At 37.5% G+C, this 25,027-nt stretch overlaps 1 protein-coding gene and 1 long non-coding RNA gene across 2 annotated transcripts in view; one reads left to right on the top strand and one right to left on the bottom strand.

The window, feature by feature from the left end:
• Positions 1–25,027, bottom strand: part of PKHD1 (PKHD1 ciliary IPT domain containing fibrocystin/polyductin) — a 460,859-nt gene that overhangs the window by 105,789 nt on the left and 330,043 nt on the right. The window contains exons 57-59 of the mRNA XM_031012474.3: positions 23,803–24,681; positions 22,739–22,907; positions 20,408–20,565 (exon numbers count right to left, since the gene is read on the bottom strand). Of these exons, the coding sequence (XP_030868334.2) occupies positions 20,408–20,565; positions 22,739–22,907; positions 23,803–24,681 (1,206 nt within the window). The remainder of the gene's footprint in view (positions 1–20,407; positions 20,566–22,738; positions 22,908–23,802; positions 24,682–25,027) is intronic.
• On the top strand, positions 17,468–23,224 carry LOC129534173 (uncharacterized). Its single transcript, XR_008680644.1, has 3 exons — positions 17,468–17,550; positions 22,789–22,900; positions 23,189–23,224. It is a non-coding gene; the product is annotated as an uncharacterized lncRNA (long non-coding RNA).

Raw genomic sequence — 25,027 nt, forward strand, 5'->3', positions numbered from 1 at the left:
AACCTTATCAACTAATCAGGAAAAATTAACCACCAGAGAAGAGACTAAAAATTGTCATATGCCCACAAAAACTTTTCCCCTATTCTTCTGAGGGCAGTTGCAAAAGATTACCTGAGAGACTGTATCTGCATAATAAGACAACCTATGTTCACAGTGTACTTTCTCCCCTCACCTTCTCATAACTTGTCCAAAGACTATTGTTTGTCCTTAGGTCCCATTCAGTGTTCAAAGGGAGTGATTTGCAAACAATTATCTAGTCTTTGAGACCATGTACTCCCCCTAGAAATCATTTACTACTCCTCTAAACTGCCTACAGCCCCTCATACCACTCTCTCCTATAAAGAAGGTATTTAAGCCATAATCATCTGGCCCTTCTTTGAATCTGATATTCTCTATGGCTCCCACACTTACACACATTAATAAATTTGCATGCCATTTGTCCTGTTGATCTATTTATTGTCAGCTCACCTCAGTAGACTGGAGCCTTCAGAGGAGAAGGAAAAAATCTCTGCACTCTACTATTAATATCTATCTATCTATCCATCTATCTATCTATCTATATCTTGAAATCTTGGAATCACTGTGTATGTTAGTCTGAATAATGACCCTAAGATGGCCATGTCCTAAACATCAGTATCTATGAATGTTATCTTATATGGAAAAGGGGACTTTGCAGACATAATTAAGTTAAGGATCTTGAGTGAGGAGTGTATCATGGATTATCTAGTTGGTAAATGTAATCACAAGTATCCTTATAAGAAGGAGGCCTAGGGATATTTGACTACAGTAAACGAGAAGGCAATACAACCACAGAGACAGAAATTAAAGTGATGCAGTGACCATGCTAACAGCAAGGGGTGAACTAGATAGCAAAAAATTTTAATCATGCAGTGAAGGAAGTTAGGACAACCCCTAGCTGTGAGGTTATAGGAAGAAAAGGGTCAAAGAGAGGAACTACTACAAATGCACCTTTATGCCATGTGGCTCAGATCTTCTCGGATGGAGCTTTTAGTAATAAAAAAGTTAAAGTAGGTCCAGAAATAAGGAGAAGCTGTTCAAAATGAGTCAGGCTGCTGGAAAACAGAGGGGGGTTCCTGTGATCCCTCTGTGTCCCTGCAGTGGGAAGGACCCTCGCCCCAGGCTGGTGAAGGTGCCTAGCTGTGTGACATGATTGGCATCCCCAATGTGGGACCATGTAAAACCTACGTATCTGGAATAGGCATCTGGATCTTTTTTAAACAGGACTAAACAATTGCTCCTTGTTTTGAAAAACTTTTCTGTTGCTGTTGGTATTTTCATGTCCAAGGCAAACAGAGAGTCATGTGGATGCTCAGCAATTGAAACCTTGCCCCTGTTTTGGAAGAGACGTGTTTCAGCCTGTCCTTCAAAGGGATTTCTCACCATGCAACCTATTATGTTCATATTTTATTTGGAAAAATGGAGAGAAAGAGAAGAGGAAATGCAAAGAAGAAGGAAAGGAAACAGAAGTATGGGAGCAAGAAAGTCCAAGAAAGAAAGAGACCATCCGGTGCTTGTGCATGACTGTCTTTCATATGGAATTAATGGTGGTTTAATGGGGTATGAAAGGATGTTTTACTGGAAACAATGAGGAACAATTGTCTAGCTCACGTTTCATTTCACAGGTCATTATTGCATTAAGAAGTAAATCGACCAAGTCCGGTAAATAACAGTCTGTGTATTGCCGAGAGCTTCAAACCAACAATTTTAGCCATCACAAACTAATATCTCTGTCATTTTAACCCTTGCAGGGTTGTGCTAGGGGGCTAAACAATTACAGTCTTCACCCAGTTCTAGAAGGTGAGCATAATTCATTGCCCTTCTAGTCCCTTCTTTTGCAAAACCCAGGAGGCCATATTTTAGCATTGTTGTTTTGTTGATGAGCCAGCCGTAGCCAAATGCAGCTCTGGTGGCCTTGAAAAACAACCCCCATTTTAGTGAGTGCTGCAGGCATCTTTAAACACACTGCTTCCTCTGCAAAATTAATTGCTGCAAAATGCAGTGCTCCCTCATCTAAGCTTTTGCAAGCTCAAATTCAGCTATTTGGGTAGGTCATAGATGTGTCTGAGAGATCCAGGGAAAATGAGCTGCTTTTCTTTATTATAGAAGTTCACGTTCATGTCACCAAACATTATCAGGCACTGGACATACTGGAGTTTCTAATGCTTAAATTCTGGTTCCATTAACTCAGGGGCAATTGGTGGATGAGGCCAATCCTGGCCGTATTTTGAAGCAGTTGTGTAGTAAATAAACACATCAAAGAGAGTTTATTGTAAACAATCATACTTAAAATACATATGGTAAAATAAAGTGCATATTAAAATAAAATTTTCTTGCTTCAACTTGGGACAAAAATGTCAAAGACAAACCAGGCTATACTGGCCCCGCAGGAACTGGTCTCAATCGCCTCTTTTCTGCCATCCTATCCAGCCTTTTACATCTCTTGGTATACCCCACATGAACTGACCTCTGCTCCCTCTAAGTTCCCATTACTGCTTCATCCCCCTCCAGCTTCCTGGGCCAGCCCCATATGAACTGTCAACATTTCCTCATAATTTTTCAATCAAAAACTGATGTTTATCCTACAGAGTGGATATGGAATTCTCCACACTTCCACGGTACCTCTAAAACATGGTAAGTAAGGTCTAATTTCTTTCTTGAAAGAGAAAAAATCTTGCAGAGATGGCATCAGTATTCCAATGTCTTACTTTTATTATTTCAACTAACACTAAGGTCTTACAAATAACTACGGTGTGCTGAATAATAGCCTCCTTAGGATGCTTATGCCCTAATCCTGATTATGTGAATATGGCAAAGGACTTTGAAGATATTATTAAGTGTATAGATCTTAAAGTAGGAAGACTATCCTGGACTATAAACCTTAGAAGCAGAGAACTTTCTCTGGCTAGAATTAGAGAGTTGTAGTAAAGGAGAAGGCGGGAGAGATTCAAAGCATGAGAGGCACACAATTAGCTATTGCTGATTTTGAAGATGAAGACAGCCACAAGTCAGGGAATGCCGGCAGCCCTAGAAGTTGAGCATGAAGCCTGGCCTACAGTGAACAAGGACACAGCAACCATAACTGAGCAGCTTAGCAGCTGAGCCTCAAACTGCATTTTAAATTTTTTTTCTTATTTTCCTTTTCCTCTTTTCTCTTCCAGTCTCAAGATAAAATTTTGAGACAAACTGCATATGTTACTGATGGAAGGTATCCTAGTTACCAGCAGTAAATCTGTGTGGGTCCGCAGCAACCTCAATTTCTGCCTCCTCAGATGAAAGAATTTGACAGAGGGATATAAGGCAGAAAAAGAGACCGAGACAAGTTTCAGAGCAGGTGAGGAAGTATATTTTAAAAGGCTTTGGAACAGGAGAGAAAGGAAAGTATGCTTGATAGAGATCCAAGTGGATGACTTGAAGAACAAGTGTGGCGTTTCACTGTTAACTGTGATACTAGGACTTTACAGGGTGGCCCCCTTCTGGCGTCTTTAAACCCCTTCTCATGATTCTTCCCTTAGGGTGGTCTGCCCACATATGCAGTGCCCTCCTTACCCTTGGGAGGTGAGCACGCACAGTGTGTTAAGGAAACTGTATGCATGCCCATCTGAGGCTTTCTTCCCTTTGCTGCTGGTGTGCCCCTGGAAAGGCAAACTCTGCCATTTTTGTCTCTTAGTGCATATGCCCAGGAAGTTGCTTCTTCCTGGCGTCTCCATTCAATTAACACTTCAGTGCAACAGGTGTGGCCCATCAGGAAATGGCCTCTTCCTGGCACCATCTGCCAATCTGTCACTTTTAGGGAGGCAATGTGATAATTGCCAAACCATCACTCAACATTCCTAGTGGGTAGGGGAGAGCCCTCTTCTGCCCTACTCTATGCCTGTCTAACAACCTATAACACATCTATGTAACCTCTCATATTAAAATACAGCCTCAGTATGTGCTGTGAATCTCAATTCCTTTTCCTTCTCCATACGATACTCCCATGCCTTATGCACATTTATTTACCTAAATGCTTGTCAAGCACACACCATGCTTTCTTATCTGGTCATATATTTCCTTATATACTTTAGGAGTCAGATCCTGATAGTGACAAGGCACCTCTGGAATTCTCTCTCTAACAAAAGATTGCTTAAAGATGGAACCCACTCCCAGATGATGAGTGACTACAAAATTGACTGAAAGTAATTTATAACCTGGCAGGGTCTACGATGGCAGCATCCCCTTTGCCAAATAGGACAACTGTTCAAGAGGGGCCACTGGAGCAAGTCACACTACCTTGCACCTCTCAGCCCCCACACTTCTTCTGCATTCCAAATCTTTCCTTTAAAAACCTCTGTGGAATTGAAGAGGGGAACTGAAGAGTGGAATTGCTTTCTACTCTTCCCCTGCTAGCATGGATAATAAACAAATTTTGCTTCCTTTTATCACAACTTATTATTTTGACTTCTTTTCATAAGCAGTGAACAGCCGGACTCTTTGGCCGGTTACACGACCACAGTCCTACAACTACATGGAACTGAATCTGGCCAAGAACCTGAGTGAGACTGAAGGTGAAATCATCTCCAGAAACTCCAGAAAGAAACACAATCCTGCCATTACCTGAATTTTGGCCATCAGAGATCTGAAGCAGAGAAACCAGCCAAGTTCACCAGACTTCTGACCTACAAAACTGTGAGATAATACTTAGGTGTTGTTTGAAGCCACTACATTGTTAATAATTTGTTATAGCAGCAATAGAAAACTTGTACAAAAACCAGGATGTCATGCTCAAATGTTCATCACCATTCCAACCAGGATCATGATAAGTTGTGGCAGTGGCGGCAATGGAATGGAATAGTCAAGTTATTTAGTGCTTATCCTATGACAGGCCTGGGGCCAAGTTTTTTATATGCATTTTGTCTACAAAATTATAAAGCTCTAAGATTTCCTTTGTCTGTAACATGTTCAAACAGAAAGACAGTATACAGCCTACAGATATGCATAGGCTGGTTTCCACATGGGCAGTGCCCAAGAAAAGTTGCATCCTACCAATATCACCCAAAAGGGAAGAGATTATTATTCATAGCCATATTAAAAAATGGCTTCAACTCCCTTCCTTCATGGCAATGACTTTCAAGAACTTACATTCAGTTTTTATTAATATTTCTCCTGTGAGGAAGCTAATCAAATTGAAATTGAGTCATACTGGAAGTCCTTAATTCTGTAGTAGAAAGATTGGCTTCTAGGTCTAGGAAAATTTCTTTTCTTTGGTGTTCTTTTCCTTGACACACTTTACATAATTACCAACTCATGTTTCAAGATTCTAGTTTTCCATATAAATGAGTTATACTATCATTATTCTTACTATAAAAACTAAGTTATACACACACATTTTTTTAATGGCAACCTTCTAGTTTTTCCCTCTGAGTAGTAGTGCTGAAGATCAAGATAGCAGATGGGTAAGAGGCATGATATATTTTCTTTTTCATTTTCTGTTTTACTGTTTTATTTATTCATTCAACAAAAATCTCTAGGATAATGTCTTAAAGGTGAAGTTGCTAAGTCAGAAGTACAGAGCTTTAGGTGGTAGCCAGATGACAAAAAGCTAAGAAAAGTGACATTTGAGAACGAAGTTTGAGAACTCTTTCTCCACATTTTCCCCAACACTGCAAATTATCACACTTTTTAATTATTGCAAATATGATTGGGAAAATAATAATAATTATAGTAGCAGTGGTCATTATTGCCTCAGAAGTGGTGGACGTCTTTATCAGGTTTATCTTTTTAATCCTTATAATAATCATTTGAGTACATAATATTAATATCTCCAAGTCCTAAATTTAAAAACTGAGGCATAAAGGAGATGAGCAACTTGCTTACAATTGCACATCTGGTTAGTGGACACAATCCAAGCAGTTGGACTCAGTGCAAGAACTCTTAACCTGTGCTTTGATTGTGAGAAAACTTTGGCTTTTTGTATGTTTATTGATATTTGTTTCATTTCTCTATAAAATGTTTCTTGGAATTCTTTGCATATTTTTTCAGTTGGTTTGTTCCTTTTTGTTCTTAAATATTAGTAAGTTGTTTTTACATTGATGAAATTAGCCCTTTGCTAGATGAGTTGCAAATTTATTTCTAGTTTTTTAGTTTTGCTTTTAATATTCTTTAAGAAGTTTTAATTCTTTTATATTCAAATTTTTAAATCTACCCATGTATTTTCTAGATTTTGATTCATGGAAAGAAGTAGCCCTGTAACTCTAAATAACGTCATCAATATTTTCTAGTAATTCCATGGGGTTTTCCATCTTTAATCCATTTAAAATTTATTTTTGTAAAGAAAAAGATAAAAATTTCTGAATTGTTTTTTCTCCCTACGTGATGAGTCAAATGGCTCAACATTGCTATTTGAATAATTTCTATTTTCCCATAATTTAAAATGCTATTTTTGTTATAAACTAAATTGTCAAATGCATCTGAATCTGTTTCTGACTTTTAGAAGTTTATTCCATCAACATATTTATTTCTAGAATATTTTTAATGAATGCTTCCAATTGTCAGAAACTAAGATTAGTTTTTACATCTCATGAAAATGTAAATACATAAAGAAAAAACTGTAAACCAGACAAATGAATTTTTCAGACCCATAATATTGAGATGAGAATTTGCTGAGTACTTATTTATGAGCTGGTTTGGTATCTATTGGCAAGGCACAAGCATTTTATTTATTGGAGGGACTGCCCAAGTATTCCCTTCCATTAAAATGTGCATATATGCATACACATGAAAATATAAAAATAATGAAACTGAAAATAGACAAACATTCATCCATTCGTCTTAGGCATAAAATAAGCTTAAGTGTGAGCTTCTACCTTCTAAATTTTTGAGAGGTTGAAGGGAGGGAAGAGGGTCTCACTCTGTCACCCAGGCTGGAGTGCAGTGGCATAATCATGGCTCACTTCAGCCTTGACCTCTCAGGCTCAGGTGATCCTCTTACCTCAGCCTCCCAAGTAGCTGGTACTATAGGTGTGCACCACCACATCTGGCTAATACTTTTTGTTAATTTTTTCAATACTATTGTACTGAAAGGATTAAAGCAGCAACGCAGGGTTACTCCATTATTAAAATTTGAAGACTAGGAACACAGCTTACTAGTCAATGAAGTCCTTGAAATAATATGGGAAAAAAAGAGAAAAAAGAAATAAACTAAAATAAAAAGAAATAGAAAATACAGAGTCAGTTTATTATTATGGCAAAAAATCAAGTAATTTCATTTAGAGATAGGTGTTCAAAAATAGCTCCTCTTGTGGAACACTGATATTACTGCTTTTCAAACATACAATGAAACAGAAATGTGAATAGATTTCTCATAAAGGATTGTTAACTTGAGTAGTAAAATTCTCAGTCTCAGAAAATCTTGATGCTTTGGTTGGAGGCTTGAGTATTTAAATAATACCTCCTGCAAATGGCAGGTAATCCAAGTCTAGACAAGCTTTGTTTTTTAATTGACTGAATTATATGCCCAGAATCAATTAGGTGCTCTCTAGATTGGTTTCTAATTCTGTGATTCATTTCTAATCCTAGGAACCCAGGCTATATCTGATGACCATTGACTTATAAAAGTGTAATTTACCAGGGATAAATAGAGTCTAGTACATGGCTTAAAAAATCAATTCTCTTTAATGTGTATCCCTCAGAACAAAGGAAGAAAAATATCCATATGATGAATGCAGCTACATGTAGCTATTTAGTCTTTGAAATGTGACTAGTGCACCCAAGGAGCTAAGCTTCAAATTATGTATAATTTTAATTAATTATAATTTAAAATGTAAAACTGATAACAATTATTGGAAAATGTTTAGGTATATTTTAAACAATGTTTATATGTGATTCTACTTTTTCAATTGCAAAGTTTATAAAATATAGGCAAAGATCAAATACTTTTGATAAAAACACTTTATAAATTGACATGGCATAACAGTAAAAAGCACAACAGATTTTAAACACATAGTATAAGAAACAGAATGCAAAATATCTCAACTACATTGATTACATATTAAAATGATGATTTTTAAATATATTGAGCAAAATTAAATGTATTACTAAATTTAATTTCATCTGTTTCTTTTTACTGCTTTTAGCCTGAATGCTAAGATACTAAGTCACACTGGTGCATTATATTTCTTTTGAACAATACTGTTCTGGATGGTTAATACTCAGTTCTTATTCCTAGATTTAGAAAAAATCACTGAAAACTAAAGATCATCAAAAATATGCCAGTCCTTCATAAAAATATCAAAAATGTGTGGATCAAAAAACTCTATCAATAGAGTGAAAAGGAAACCTGAAGTATGGGGGGAAATATTTGCAAATCATATGTCTAGTAAGGGATTAATATCCACAACATATAGAGAACTCCTAAGATTCAACAACAACAAAAAAACCCAAACAGCCCAATTCAAAAATTAGTATGGGACTTGAATAGACATTTCTCCAAAAAAGATATTCAAATTAACAATGACTCCATGAAAAGATGTTCAACACTACTAATCACTTGGGAAATGCAAATCAAAATTACAACGACATATCACCTCACACCCATTAAAATGGTTACTATCAAAGTACAAAATTTCAAGTGTCAACAAGGATGTGGAGAAACCATTGTGTACTGTTGGTGGGAATGTAAAATGGTACAGTTATTGTGGAAAACAACATTATGGTTCCACAAAAGGCTAAAAATACAACTACCATATGACCTTGCTATTTCACTTCTGGATCTATACCCAATAGAATTGAAAGTAGAGTCTCTAAGAGATATTTGTATACCATATTCATAGTAGCATTATTTACAATAGCTAAAACATGGAAGCATTCCAGGTGTCCATGGGTAGATGAATGGATAAGCAAAATGTGGTAAGTTCATGCAATGGGATGAAATTCCATAATATGCTACAACATGGATGAACCCTGAGAACATTACGCTAAAAGAAATAAGCCAGTCCCAAAAGGTATTGTATGATTCTACTTATATGAGGTACTTAAGGATAGTCAAAATCATAGACCCAGAGAGTGGAATGTTGGTTTTCAGGAACACGGGGTAGGGAAGAATGGGAAGTTACTGTTTAATGACATTAGAGTTTCAGTTTTAAGAGTTGAAAAGACTTATGGAGAAGTATGGTAGTGATGGTTGCACAATACTATGAATGTATTTAATACCACTGAACTGTACACTTAAAAATGGTTAAGATGGGCCGGGCACGGTGACTCACACCTGTAATCCCAGCACTTTGGGAGAACAAGATGGGCGGATCACAAGGTCAGGAGATCTAGATCATCCTGACTAACACAGTGAAACCCTGTCTCTACTAAACGTACAAAAAATTAGCCGGGCGTGGTGGTGGGAGCCTGTAGTCCCAGCTACTGAGGCTGAGGCAGGAGAATGGTGTGAATCCAGGAGGCGGAGCTTGCAGTGAGCTGAGATCACACCACTGCACTCCAGCCTGGGGACAGAGGGAGACTCCCTCTCAAAAAAAAAAAAAAAAAAAGGTTAAGATAGTAAATTTTATATTATATGTATTTTACCACAATAAAAACATAAGCCAGTCTAAAAAGTGAAGAACTAAAAAAATGTCATATGTTGGCTGATAGAAGGAATTTAGAATTCCTATGCTTGAAAAAGTCTTATTTGGCTTATTATAAAATCATTGTCTTACTGTCTTTGAATATGTAAAAGGCTGTAATACAGAAAGACTTATATGAAACATGGAAAGACTTATACTCTGTCATGCCAAAAGGCAAACTAGGTCACTGGGTAGAAGTCATAGAAGGAAGAGCCTAACAATAACAGTTATTCAAAATATAATATAGGCAGCCTTAAAAGGGTGTGAACTCCCACTTCCTGGGAAAATGAAAGGTAAAGGGCACGTATGCATGTGAAGTGAAGCTGATTGATCTTCAAGGGACCATCCAAATCAAAGGCACTACAATCTTGTCATTTCTTTCCAAGTAGCATGTATTCCTGTAGACTAATAGATTAACATGAGGCAATATTTCCCAAAATGTGTTCTGAAGTACACTAATTCCAAGGGACCCTAATGTGTAGTAAGAACAGGTATTCTCTAGTCAAAAAGCTTGGGAAACACCGGGTAACACAAAATTAAACAGTGTTTTTAAAAATTTAATTGCAGAACTTATCAGAATCTTCAGTATTTTAATACACATGGTGGTCTCCAAAATAGGAATAGTCAGAGTTTTCAAAATTTATTTGGCCATGTACCACATTTTTTACAATCTCCTGAAATTAGAAAATGGGGGAATATTCTTTGAAAATGCTAACAAATTATGCATTAATTAAATCTATAAAATTTACTTTGTGGAAGAGTTGACTGGCAAACTAAACTTAAATTCTTGACTTTCTTATTCACATTTGTTCCCTCATTCAGCAAACATTAACAAAGCGTATATTATGTTCCATAAATTGTACTAGAAATTCAAAGACGTTTACCTTGAAGTCACTCACAGTCTGGTAAGAAAGCAGACTTGTAAAACCATGGCGGTAGCCCACGAGAGGGGCTGTAATGGAGCTGAGCAACTGGTGAAGGAGAGTCACAAAGGTCCTCCATATTCCTGAGTTCTGCATCAGCGGATTTTTGATCAAATCCACTGATCAGATCAAAAACAGCAGATCAAAAATATGTGGAGGAAAAAAAAAAAAACTCTACAAAGTTCCAAACAGAAGTTTCACTTGATTTTGATTTTGCCACATGACGAGTACTATGTTGAATCCACACAAACGAAGTGATGCGTTAGCCATCTTATTAGGTATTATAAGTAATCGACACATGATTTAAAGTGTACAGGAGAATGTATGTAGATTAGATGCAAACACTACACCTTTTTAATATAAGACTTGAGCATCTGTGGATTTTGGTATCTGTAGCGGTCCTAGAACCAATGCCACATGGATGTTTAGGAATAGCTGTATATATATTACGTATGAAGAAGAGGAACCAAATGAGTTTTTTTGTGGTTGTTATAACATTGCCCTTCAAAAATGTTAAAGTAGTTGACAGTTACTTGTTAAACTCTAAAAATCTATTTGCTACCAAGTAAAGTAAAAATATGTGAATGATCCAGTTAAATATATCTCTGTATAGAGTCCTACCAGATGATTCAGACCACACAATGATAATTATCCAGAAGTGGTTATGAACTCTGGCTTTGGAGTCAGACAAATATAGATTTAAATCTTGGTTCTGCACATTCTAACTGTGGGACTGTGAAAAATTAGTTAACTTCTCCAAACCTCTATTTTCCCAAATGTGAAGGGGTATAACGATCCCTTCATGTTAAGGTTGTTGTAAGGATAAATGAGAGTATTTATAAACTATTTAGCATAATGCCTGGCACATGGAATGCACTAGATAATGGCAATTATTATTATTGCTAGTTTGTTTGGATAATTGCTAGAATAATTGTACAATCTCAGTTTTGTTTGTTCCGTGTGGACAGAGCTTTGTATGCGATGAAAGCTGATAGATCTAAAACAGTTAACATTGAAGAATATAAAGAAAGAAGGAGAAAACTTGGACAGAGGGTACTAGGTAGTATAGCATAGTCTTAAAAACACAGTTCGGGGCTGGGCGTGGTGACTCATGCCCATAATTGCAGCACTTTGGGAGGCCAAGGTAAGAGGATCACTTGAGACCAGGAGTTCAAGACCAGCCTGGACAAATATAGTGAGACCTCATCTCTACTAAAAATTTTTTTTAAAAAAACTAGCCAGGTGTGGTGACATGTGCCTGTAGTCACAGCTACTTGGAAGGCTGAGGTGGGAGGATCACTTGAGCCCAGGAGTTGGAGGTTGTAGTGAGCTATGATTGTACCACTGCACTCTGGTCTGGGCGACAGAGTGAGACCTTGTTTCTAAAAATAAAAATAAAAACACAGTTCAATCTGAACCTTGTTAATTAGCTTTATGACTTGGACAATTTACCTAATGTCTACATCAGTTCCCACACCTATAAAATGGAGGCAACAGGACTATCTCTTAGAGTAGAACCCGTTGATGGCATTAAATGAGGTAACTCATTGAAAGGTCACAGCACAGAGCCAGAAATATGGTGGACACTCAGCAAGTGTTAGATGCTGTTATTGTTAATGGAAGATTTGAGGAGCAAGACAATCACAATAATAACATGTCTAGATTGAGGAAAGGAAAAGGAAATTGTCCCCATCGATCACATGCCTGTTCATATCATCTTTTATAGATCACACACGAAAATGATTCCAACTCACAGCATGGACTACTTCAAAATGTAATCAAATATTGTTATGCCACTCACTGCCTGGAGACCAGGCAAGTCATGAGGGAGTGACAAAATAAGGTGAAGGAAAGGTACTCTTTGGGTCTGAACGATGTACCACTAGAAGCCGTATCCCCCCCTGCTTGGGATTAAAATCCCTTGCAGCCGTGAATCCCAAAGAGTCTAATATTTTCTGAGACTCCACTGTGCCTTTATATTTTAATACCATGACATCTGGAATCCTAAAAGTCTAATGTTTAACCATAAATATCTGCTGAAATTAAAGAGCTATATACCAAGCTTCAATCTTTGGGGCCTGTAATTGCTTGGGAAAAGAGAATGGTATTTTCCCCTCTAGCTAGAAGAAAAAGACCTCTGCAAGCACTAGATATTGGCAGACAAATTTTCTAACAACCGTTTCCTCTCTCCATTCTGTCCTCTCATTTTCTCCCTCCCTCTCCAATCTCCCATTTTATAATACCATCTTGCTGTCATTCTCAGGACAAATGGGAAAAAAGAGAAGCCTAGAAAGCTTAAAGAAAAGACACATTTCAAGGTCTAGCAACAAAAAGTTGAGAAACTGCAAGCCACTCTCTGTTAAGTAGCTGAGCAGACGTCACCACAATACCTGAGCTTTCCCCATTATTCAGTTAGAAACCACTTCATCACTCAATGGGCTGACAGTCAAATGCCAGCTTTATTTTCTTTTTTTCATCAACCTAATCTTTTATTTTTGATTTGAGGCCAGTCACTTTTAAGGTCTCCACAGTGGTTTATAACTTTCTTTCTTGAGAAGTGTCCAAGAAGTAACACAATTTGAAAAATGTTCCCTACTGTCTCATGGTAAAGAATGGGAAATTCACCTGCCCTGAAGGTGTATGTGGTCAGAAATCTTGGTCAGACCACAGTACTTTGCTGGAAATAATGCCAAGGAAAGTGTGGGAAAAGCTTATCGTGAGTTTATATTCTTAATGTAACTATTCAATGTGGCATTTAAAACATACACTTAGTATCAAACCCATTTTTATCCACTGATATATTATGAAAGTGACATTTTGAGGTCAGTCACCTCACTTCTAGGAAAAATGATCTATTTAAAAAGAGGTTTAATATGTTGTTTTTATTCAAATATTTAATTAAGATTGTAAATATTCCTGAATCTTTTTAGCTAATGTTCTTTTCTCTTGTGGAAATATATTCAGTGTGTTCATAAGCAAGTATGTTTATATCTGTTGGTATTTGGCACAGAGAGCTAATTCTTGATTATTCATGAAAATTTGAAACTATCCACTTACTAAATTAAAAATATTATCTTCTTAACATCTTGTTTATTTACTTCAAAAGGAACATATAACTCTATAGTGATGATTCTCAAGCCTAACACAGCAGAATCACTTATTGTGTGTGTGTGTGTGTGTGTGTGTGTGTGTGTGTGTGTGTGTGTGTGTGTGTGTGTGTTTAACTCAAAGGTCTGGACTTTACACACATCTATTGATTCAAAATCTCCCTACATGCCAATGAATGTTTAATGTCCTAGATGATCCTAATGATAAGCCAGTTTGAGTAGCTAGTGTCCTGACCACATCATGAAAAAATATTGGCAGGAGAATGAGGGGGGTTTGTTTTGTTTTAAAATTTTCAGTCTATTGAAGAGTAATAATTTAAAAAAAAAACAAATAATCAGACAAATTAGATATACAAACTATAAGCCCCACGTTTACTTATTAGACTCAACAGACATAAAATTACTCTGCCAAATTGCTGTGTTTCTAAGTGGTAAATTTCTGTGAATACCTCACTGTAGACAGGTAGCCCATAGTTTGTGGGCCAGCACCCGTGGAGCAGCTACCTCCAAGCCCCACCTGCTCCCCTTCCACCTGCACAGCTTCCTGGCTGCACTGCCCGCCTCCAGACAGCTAGCACACTCCAACACAGCTAGCACAATCTTTTCAGGGAGCGAGGAAAATCCTACTGCCACCTTTCTTAAAATCTCCCAAAATATATAGAAATAGAAAATAAAACTGTGGTTAACAGAGACAGGGGTTTGGGAGTGAGAGGAAATGAGGGGATGTTGGTCAAAGGACACAGAGTTGCAGATATGTAAGGATATGTAAGGCGAATAAGTCCAGAGGTGTAATTCACAACGTGAGGACCCTAGGTTAATAATATTGTGTTGTAGTCACGATTTTTGCTAATACTATGAATTATAGGTGCTCTTGCCACAAAAAGTAGGGGTGGTTAACCATGTGAGATGATGGATATGTTCATTTGCTTCACTATAGTAGTCATTTTACTATGTGTAAGAGTATCAAAACATCATGCTGTACATCTGAAATGTACACTAAATAAATAAATTGAAATAAAATCCAAACCTTTTACTCTGGCCAAGAAAGAGGCTGGCTCCTGTCTATCTGCAACTGCTTCTTCTCTCAAAAACTGCACACAGTGGTCTCCTTTCCACCCACCTCTCGCACATGCTGAGGTCCTTTTGGATCTCAGAGTCCCTGCCCTGGCTGCTCCCTCTGCCTGGAAGTCTCCTCCCTCTGCTCAGGGCAGGCACTCCTCACTCCCCATTCAGGTCTCATTTGAAATGCAACTATTTCAAATAGCAATTCGCCTGCACACAAGACACACACACACACACAGACAACTCAAAGTACCTTTCTAGCCCAAAACACTATTGTATTTTTTCCATCCTTCTCATCTCTCCTGGAATGTGTGTGTGTGTGTTTGTGTGTGTGTATGTACTTTATATATATATATTTTTTATTTTATATATATGTATTTTATATATTTTTATATGTATTTTATATATTATATATATATTTTACATATATATAAAATACATACATACACACATATATATAAAATATACTCATGTTTATATACATACACATACACATATATATGTGTGCATGTGTATGTACATGTATTATATATATAATATATATACTTGTTTTAGAGACAGGTCTCACTCTGTCAACCAGGCTGGAGTGCAGTGACGTCATCTTGGCTCACTGTAACCCCCGCCTCCCGGGTTCAAGCGATTTTCATCCCTCAGCCTCCTGAGTGAGTAGCTGGGATCACAGGCATGTGCCATCATACCTGGCTAATTTTTCTATTTTTAGTAGAGACGGATTTTCATCACATTGGCCATGCTGGTCTCCAACTCCCAACCTTGGGTGATCTGCCTGCCTCAGCCTCCCAAAGTGCTGGGATTATAGGCATGAGCCACCGATCCCAGAATATTTTTTATTTGGAATTTTGTTTATGTACCTCTGGAATTTTTATTTGTTTATGTACCTAACCCTACTGGAACATAAGTTTGATGGCAGCAGAAATGTTGTTTTGCTCATTGCTATAGTGTCCATGCTTAGAGACACTCTGGTAGACAGAAAGTAGGCAAAATACACTTGCCAAATGAATGAATATGCCAATTTCAGCGTGTAGCATAAAAAAGGTGCTCATGCAATGCTAGTTTTCATTTTACCTCCCTTCCACTTTTTTTTTTTTTTTGTCATGGCTGAGAAATTGTTAAATTCTGTTGAAACTGAAGCTCTGATTTCTTTCTGCTGCCTCCTGACACTGCTGGTGCCCCACATGTGTGAACCGGGGTGTGAGGTGATGCCATCCATTTGTGGTCTGGGACAGACGGAAACTGAGTTTGGAGCCAGAATGGAAAGCTCTGGTATCTGCCTAATTCTACCTGAATGGGACATTAATTTCAGTGCTTTGTTCTTCTAAATGATTTTGAATGTTCAGATCATCAGATGCCTCCATAATCAAAACAAATCCTTTCGAGAATAAAATGTAAATGGTTTTCAGAAGATCACCTGCTTGGCATGAGCTGTCTTGCTCTCTACTGTTATACATTTTTCCAAGTTGGCTGCACATGCAAACTTACAGATAAGTATAAAACAAAATTAGCAGCTCTCTTCTCCCCTGGCTACACACCCTGCATTACACAGATAGCAAAACCCACTGGCAGAGTGTTCCTCAGAGCTGATCCACATGGATGGGTTTTTGCTCCTAATATGACAATATGCTGGGACCTGTGGATATCTGTCTGGGTGAGTAGTTTTTGTATGAACTTATATGTGCAAATAAAATCTGTTATTTTCCAAATTAAAAATAAACCTCAAAGGCAATGGACTCCAAATGACTTGGAGAGATATGTTTAAAAAAATATGGAAAGGATATAAGGGTCTGTTAAACTCAATGACATTTGGAATAAATATAAAATTCCAGTGGTCTCCATCTTCACCTTAGCTGCATTGCTTTCTCTGATTTACTGAAGATGATCATAGATTCTTGTCTTGAAGTGAAAAAATACAAAATAGTCATTAATTATCCTAAGATTAAATCTGTGCTTTTTTAATCCAACAGACTGTGGACAGTAACTGCAAAGTAGCTAAGAGAAAATGGTTTAATAATGAAAAGAAATTTGCATTAAGGAAGAAGGGATTTACTCATACTTTGGAAGTCAAAGAAAAATACTGCAATCCTGTCAGCACCCAGAAGGCACCATTTACTATGTGCTGTCTCTTTCATTGCAAGAGGACACAGATTGTATTTTTAGTGCAGTAAACAGCAGATTCCAGTGTGGGAATTCTTGCAGTTGGTACCTATAGCAACCTCATTTAAAATGTTATAAAGCTCTAAAACATCAGGAGTTTAGGCAATCAGTCATATATACCTCCATACAGACATTCAGCCACTCACACACATACATGCTTGTCCACACACTGATAGTAAATTGTGTGTAATATGATATTACTCATGGAGTTTTACCATTGAATCATGTTTGACAGCCATGGTAAAGAGCTGAGAAAAAGCAAATATTCTACTATTGCAACCAGCAGCAAGAACATATTTGTGCCTAAATAGCATATTACACCATCTGGTAAGCAACCACCTAAAATGAACATTCTTATGATTAAACATGGAGAATTTGACTGACATTTTAGAGTTTCTATTTGTAAGGGATGCTTTTGATGCCACACCCATGTATTTTTGGCACTCACCTTCATACACCAAAGGCTGCTACCACAAAACCTATGACTTCCTTCTGAAAAAGCTTTTTTTTCTTTTGATAATTTTGGTATCAATGTTTTTCTCTCTCTTTTTTTTTTTCCTTTTGAGAGTTTTTGGTGGCCTCAAGGAAGAGCACAGTTAGCCTGTGTTCACAGAAAGCCAACGGGCTGGAGAGTTAATGTCCCCAAAGCATCCCCCAAAGTCCTGATGGAAAAGAAAGGTAAGCTCCAAGACAGGGGAACCAGGGTTTGAAATATTAACACGAGCTTCCCTGTGCCTTGGCTGGGATAATTTGGGGTGCTGTTCCCATGGTCTCCTGCAGTTCCCTATCAGACTTGAGCGCCAGCTTCCACAGTGGTAACCAGTTTGATAACACTTCCCTTATTGGCCTTATTTCTTTTCCTAGGATACTTCCTCATTTTCCTACTGGTATTTTATGGGATCGCCCCCCATTAAACTACTTGGATTCTAAGCCTTGTATCAGGGTCTGCTTCTCGGACAACCCAAACTAAGACACTGTCTTCAGTCTTTATTCCCTTCTGTTAGGATAAAATATAATTTTCATCAAATACTCTGGAACATACATCCCTTATGGATTCCAAAGAAATGGGATCCTCACCAAAAGCTCAAGTCCAGAAAAGTCCCACAATTAGGCATGTGCTTATTTTAACATATCAGAATGTTTTCCCCATAGCATAAATACCTGTAATGGTGGAATAATTCTTAAAACCAATAGAAAACTTACTATAGAACACCATTTGAGTAGATCTAGGGGTAAGTAGGAGGGTAACCCCTTCTCTTTTTTTCCTTTGCTACTTTCTTTTTAGTGCTACCCACATATTTTCTCAGTATAAACGTGTCCCTGAATTTCATTCTTCTGTGCAAAAAATGTATTTGCTGGTTCTATTCAACAAATGCAACCAACATATTAAAATAAACATTTATTCAGCATTTCCATGCACTTGGCACTGACTTTAAAACCAATACTGTAGTCCTTACAGCTTTTCACTCTATTCCAGAGATAAGCCTTCAACATATGGAAAAACATAAAATAAATGTTAAAAAGTATAAATATTCAAGCATGAAATTTTATGGTAATTAAAAGAATCATATGTAGAAACTGCTCCAAATGTCAAATGCTGTACTGTAGCAGTAGTTCAGGTGAAAGAAAGGTGAAAACAAGTAAAAAGCTACCTAGAACTGTCTGCATTTTAGGCTTTCATATTACAGATAAATTCTTAAACCAATGACCTGAAGGCCTCAGTTCATTCTGCATGCTCTTGGATGATGTGTAACAGCAAACTCTTCTGGCTGGTTACTTATAATCCATTCATTTGATCAGTCAACCAAAATTTATTGAGTAACCCCCAAATACACATCAGTGAACAAAAAAAAAAAAATCCTGTCCTCATGAAGTTTGTGTTCTAAAAAGGATAAACAGTACATTAACATAAGCAATTACATTTATAATATAATGTTAAGTACCACGACTCTAACAAACAATAAAGCAAGCATAGTAGAGCTACAGAAAAATGATCTCATGATTATTTTAGACAGGGTGGTCAAGGATGACTTCTCTGAGGGTACCTTATTTGAACAGCGGGAACTAGCTCCCAAAGAAGTGAGAATAAAATATTCCAGGAAGAGGAAAAAGCCAGCACAAAGGCCCTGATGTAGGGATACACATACCATGTTAAACGAAAAATAAGAGACCAGGATAAGTAAGTAAAAGGCGTGTCACAAGAGAGGAGGTGAGAGAGTGGGCAGGAACCAGGGGCTACAAGACTTACAGGCTTGTAGCTGGGACTTCATTCTGAATGGGTGGAAAGCTGAAAATATCCCTCTGGCCATTGTGTGAAGAATAGACTAGAGACTACAAAAGTAGAAGAAAGAAGACCAGCAAGGAGGCTATTCCCTCATCTAGTGAGAGACAATGGTGGCTAGTAGTAAAGGGAATGGTGAGGGTGGTAGTAGTGGAGGAAATGAGAAGTTTGAGAATTTGGGTTAGGAAAAAGAAAAATTAAAGATGACTCCCAGGATTTTTACTTAAATAGCCTAATGAATGGTGGCACCAATTACTGAGGTAGGGACAGCTAGGCAAGAAGCAGGTTGTAGATTGGGGAAGAGATCAAGAATCTTTTTGAGGCATATTGAGTCTGAGATGTCTACTATCTTTCCAAGTAAAGTCAGTTGGCTATACTAGACCAAATTTCAGGGTCGAGTCTAGGCTGAGGATATAAATTGGAAGTCATCAGCATTTGATGGTATTTCAGTCTTGGTCCTGGGGAGCAAAATTAGAGAAAGAAGGAAAAAGGTCTCAGGACATAGTCCTGTGACAGTCACACATTCAAAAATTAAAAAGGACAAGGGAGACCAGAAAAGAAATCTAAAAAGAATCAACTAATGAGATAGGGAGAAAACAGAAAAACTTCTTTACATTTGACCGAAGCAGGTTCCAGCTGAACACAAATGAGAATTCAGAGTCAGCTTGTTAGAGGAAATAAAAAGACAATGATCTCTCCAGGGGTCCAGCCATAAAAATTGATATAAAAGGGAGCTTTGTTTGCATAAGCAAGAAGAAGAAGAAGTTTGGAGCACAGCCTTGTTTGAGGGAGAGTTGGAGAATGGAGAAAAGGGAGACAAAACACATGACATCTACCCTACCATTGAGAGAGCGCTTTAAGTCCTGACAGAAAATAAAGGTAAGCTTAAAGAAAAAGGAGCTGGTTCCATGGCAGACCAGTATGAAACACTGATCATGATGGCTGCTTCAGGCCCAAGTGCCCAAGCTGGGCGAGAGCTGTCCTCCCAGCTGTGCACTAAGTTGGGCATTGAGAATCTGCACTTTTGACATGGACACAGGCAATCTCATAGAGGGCACAGCAGTAAAGTTGTGAGATCACATAATGACTCAGCATTCCTGTAATACAGGTGAATTGGCAGCAGATTAGCACAGACTCCAACTCTAGAATTTAGGTCTTCACCAGTACATTTCATTCTCAGTGAGCACAGCAAAACCAGCTCCTTCACAAGCACCCTTGCCTCTACCACAGGCATTGCATTCAGATATAGCTTACCTGCGTTGAAGAAGGATGCAGTCCATTCTGCCTCTGTTTTAGGAAATACAGAAACTGGTGGAGGCAGACCCAGGGCTCTCCCATCCAGATCCTTGAAGAGATATTTTCTTGGACTTGCACAGTCTAATTCAGGACAGACTACTTTTCCTAAATCTTTCCTGTGAAGACAGTCAAAAAGCAACTCTTTCATTTCATGATAAGCAGCAAGAAGAAAATATACATTGGTAGTGCTAATGTTGTATAAAATAAATTCAACAGATTTTTATTATTGATAATGTGTTACATAGATATAAAATAAAACTCTTTATGAAATAATTTATTTCCCAATTATATGGTCAAGAAGAAAGACATTCTTACTAACCAATTATTTTGGATAACTTAATATGTAATCTTTATATAGATTGCTGATTTTTTAAGAAGCAAGATACAATAAAGTGTTCCTCTCATAACAACTGAACATAATATATTTTTAGGAATTTCAGGGGTTTGCAGTATTTTAGAATTATTATAAATATCAATTATATTTATGCTATATACAAAGAAAAATATATATTCTCATTCAACAAATATCTATTGAAAACCTACAAATGACAGGCTGGGTAACATGACAGTAATAAAGACAAACATGGCACCTGCACTTTCAGAATTTAGAGTCAAGTGGGCTACATAAACAATTAATAGATAATTATAATGTTGACTTACAGAGAACTTATTTTATTTCCCCTAATCTAATGCTTTGAAATACCATTAGTAATAATATTAAATATTTATTGTATACCAACAATGTATTGAGTATTATCAGCACAAAGATTCAGTTGTTAATATCACATAGTACTATGATTTGAATGATGGTCCTTTCAAATTTCATGTTGAAAATTAATCCTTAATGAAACAGTATTAAGAAGTGTGGCCTTTGGGAAGTGATAAAGCTATGAGGACTCAACTCTCATGAATAAGATAGTACCCTTATAAAAGGGCTTGAGGATGAAGAGAGTACTCTCTTGCCCTTGCATTTCTTCTCCTATGTGAGAGCACAGCATTTCTCCCCTCTGGAGGATGCACAAACAAGGCACCATCTTGGAAGGAGGGAGAAACCTTCACCAGATGCCTATTATGCCAGTGTTTGATCTTGGACTCCCCAGCCTCCAGAACTATAAGAAATAAATTTATGTCCAGGTGCAGTGGTTCAGCCTGTAATCCCAAAACTTTGGGAGGCTGAGGTGGGAGGATCACTTGAGCCCAGGAGGTCAAGGCTGCAGTTAGCCATGATAGTGCCATTGCACTTCAACCTGGGTGACACAGTGAGACCCCATCTCCAAAAATAAAATAAATAAATTTCTGTTCTTCATAAATTATCCAGTCTGTGGTACTTTGTTATAGCAGCACAAACAGACTAAGACATGTAACTTTACAGCTATATCAGCCCGGGATAAGACATGAACATAAGGAAAATTGGATAGTAAATTTTAAAAAGTGACAAAACAACACAAATTGCCTACCTACTCATGTGTAGGTACCTAATCATGATTCAGGGATAGGCATCAAAAAGAGACTCGTGTTAAGCCAAACACATGAATGTTCTAATTAGGGTGGCTTCTTTAGTTTTTTTTTTTTTTTTTTTCTTCCAATAAAGGAGTTTGCCCCAGTGTTGTGGGAAAGAAAAAGTAATTCATTCTTCCTGTTTCTAACTTTCTACTCTTTTTCATGGCATAAAAAAATCCTATCTAATTTTCACATATTTGAATGAAACTCTTAGATCATATGTCAGAAAACAGTATTTACACCTGGTCTGAAATACCGATATCTGCTAGACCTCATCGTTCAGTTCAGAGATTCCTGTCAGCAGACACAATCTCCTTCTATCTACTAGTTCCTGCACAAAAGGCTCCCAAGGTCTCCTTCTGAAGACCACTGACACTTTACTCCAATGAAGAATGAAGAATTAGAGTCAATTTGTTACCAGCAAGTTTGAAAACATCCCAAAGAAGTCTCTCTAATTAAGACAAAACAATAAAACAATATCAATAAAACTTACACTTCATTACTTCTGCCTCTTTCATTAGCTAAAGAAAATCACATGGCTGAGTCCAGATTCAAGGGGGAGGGAAATAGCCCCTGCCTCTTTAGTGAGAGATATTTTAAAAATCATATATCACAAGGCGTGAATATAGGAGGGGTAAAGAATTGGTCATTAAGTTAATGTACCTTACCATTCTAAGATTTATTTCTATTTCTTTGATGATTTTATTCCTTTCAAAAAACATGTTTAGGGTTTGAAGAATTGCCAAGTACTTCATAAATACGGCTTATTATAAATACTAAAAATTATACCTGGGTTGTAATGAAGGAAAGTAGAACTTGTTTTTATCTTTTATCTTTAGCATCCTGGTCCTCTCTGCTGTTATTGGGTGCACAATTCCACTGTTCTCTGCATTTGGTAGAATGCAGACATCCAGGTCATCGCTATAGCAACTCTTCACAAAACTAGAAAAGGTAACATCTGAAATTTTAAAAATATGTATCATAACATTATATCATATAAACCACCAGCCATAAATATCAAATATACAACTAAATATTGTTATAATAATGTATGCCCTAAGTTAGTTAAAGCTATCCAGGATAGCCTTAGGAGTTTACATACATCTTGATATAAAATATCAGTAGTTCTTCAATACATGGACATTGCATGCAACAGAGAAGAGTATTTCAATACATTAAAGCTTTAAGAGCAATAAGGCTTTTCATTTGAGGCTTAATCAAAATCCATTCATTTTACAGAAAGACAAACCCACTGCCAGATAAACTAAGTAACAGGGGAGAGACTACAATGGTACAAGAGATCTAATAGAAGATGAACTGCACCAGTCATGTCACAACTTTGATTTTAACCCTCGCTGCTCAACCATCTACTAAGCAACTTCAGATGAGACACAACTTCTACATTTCAATTTCCTCACTTGTATAATAGGAAAAATAACACCTAACCAAGAGAGTTCTTATGTAATCAAGTTAAATAATTGCTGTGTTAGCCGGGAGTGGTGGCTTATGCCTGTAATCCCAACACTTTGGGAGGCTGAGATGGGAGGACTGCTTGAGGCCAGGAGTTTGAGACCAGCCCGGTCAAGATAGCAAGATCCCATCTCATTATATTCAAATTTTTAAAATTTTTATTAAAAAATAATAGTTGTTGTAGAAAGCTCTTCAATATGTACAAAGCAGTGACTTTTGTAAGAAATTATAAACTACCATTGTGGCTATCAATACTCAGCAGGTTGGACAGCAAGCACTAGACCACAATGTACCTTTTTGTTGATAAAATTTCAGAATGCTATTAAAAATTTTATGCATGGATGTATGAAATGGCACTGCCTAGATAAAATAAAACATCCTACCTTGAAGTTTCATGATTCCTGAAATTGAATGATCATTCCTCACTTTGTGCCATGGCTCCTGAGGCCACTGATTTGGTTCTGAGGTGAATACAGGCCACAGAATACCAATTCGACCTCCCCTTGGATTGGAAGGAGCTCTATCTGTTGATGTCAAGTTGGCTGAGTGTGGCTTCACTTTGTCCTGAATGCAGTCAAAAGAAGAGCTGGTGGCCACAATGACTGAATTCCTAAGCACAATCTGCACTTTTTTGACGGAATTTTGTGGAGCAGAAAATACATACACTACTGCCAAAAGACCAATAGTATTGTCTACCAGAGTAATGTTCTCTATCTCCACGCTGTTCTCTACATGTAACATGGCACCATAGTCAAAATTCTTGAAAGCCAAGAAGCCAGAGATTCTGGTACAGTTGTCAAGTCCACTTTCCTTATAGAGATGAAGGCCATGAAGACTTGAATGCACCACATTGTCAGACCAAAGCAGTTCACAAGAGGAGCACTTGTGGCCTCGGATGTGAAAGCCAAGTCTCTCTGATCCTGCCACAATGTTGCCATGGAGGTTGATGTCCTTTACCTGGTTCACTTTGATTCCTGCCACCCAAATTGTGGACCACGCTGGCTGTGTCATCAGAACCACAAGGTTATTAGTGACAGTATAGGCCTGACCCTCTAAATCTATGCCATGGCCAGCTGTGCCAAACACAATATTGTCATTTAAAAGTACTCCATGATTGGCAGCTGCATGAATGCCCCCGCCACAGCTCTGGTGCAGAGTAGATGATATGATCCAGGATCCTGCTGACACATTACTGAATTCAACAGATGAGTACAATGGTGACCCAAAGTTCTGAATTTCCACATTAAGAAGTTGAAGGACACCTATAAACAAATGCATGTCATCAGGTACTTTCCTCTTCCCCACAAAAGGCTGAAGAATGGCCCATTTTAGGGCATTAAGATATGAACATTTTTAATGAAAATGTAAGTTTATTCTCAACACCAACATTATATTTCACACCATAGATTCTCAACTAAAAATGTAGGAATCATTACAAGTATCACATTAATGCCTGAATTGCATGTGCAGTCTGAAGAGTCTGGTGACAGGACAGGGAAAGATAAGAGGAGAAATAGGAAAGAGGCAAACTCTGGGGATGGGCATGGCCAAGTTTAACGATTCTGTGTATTTGTCGGGGGCCGGGTCAAAGAACTGGGTAAGAATAGA

The sequence above is a fragment of the Gorilla gorilla genome, chromosome 5, assembly GCF_029281585.2.
Source record: "Gorilla gorilla gorilla isolate KB3781 chromosome 5, NHGRI_mGorGor1-v2.1_pri, whole genome shotgun sequence".
NCBI classification, from domain to species: domain Eukaryota; kingdom Metazoa; phylum Chordata; class Mammalia; order Primates; family Hominidae; genus Gorilla; species Gorilla gorilla.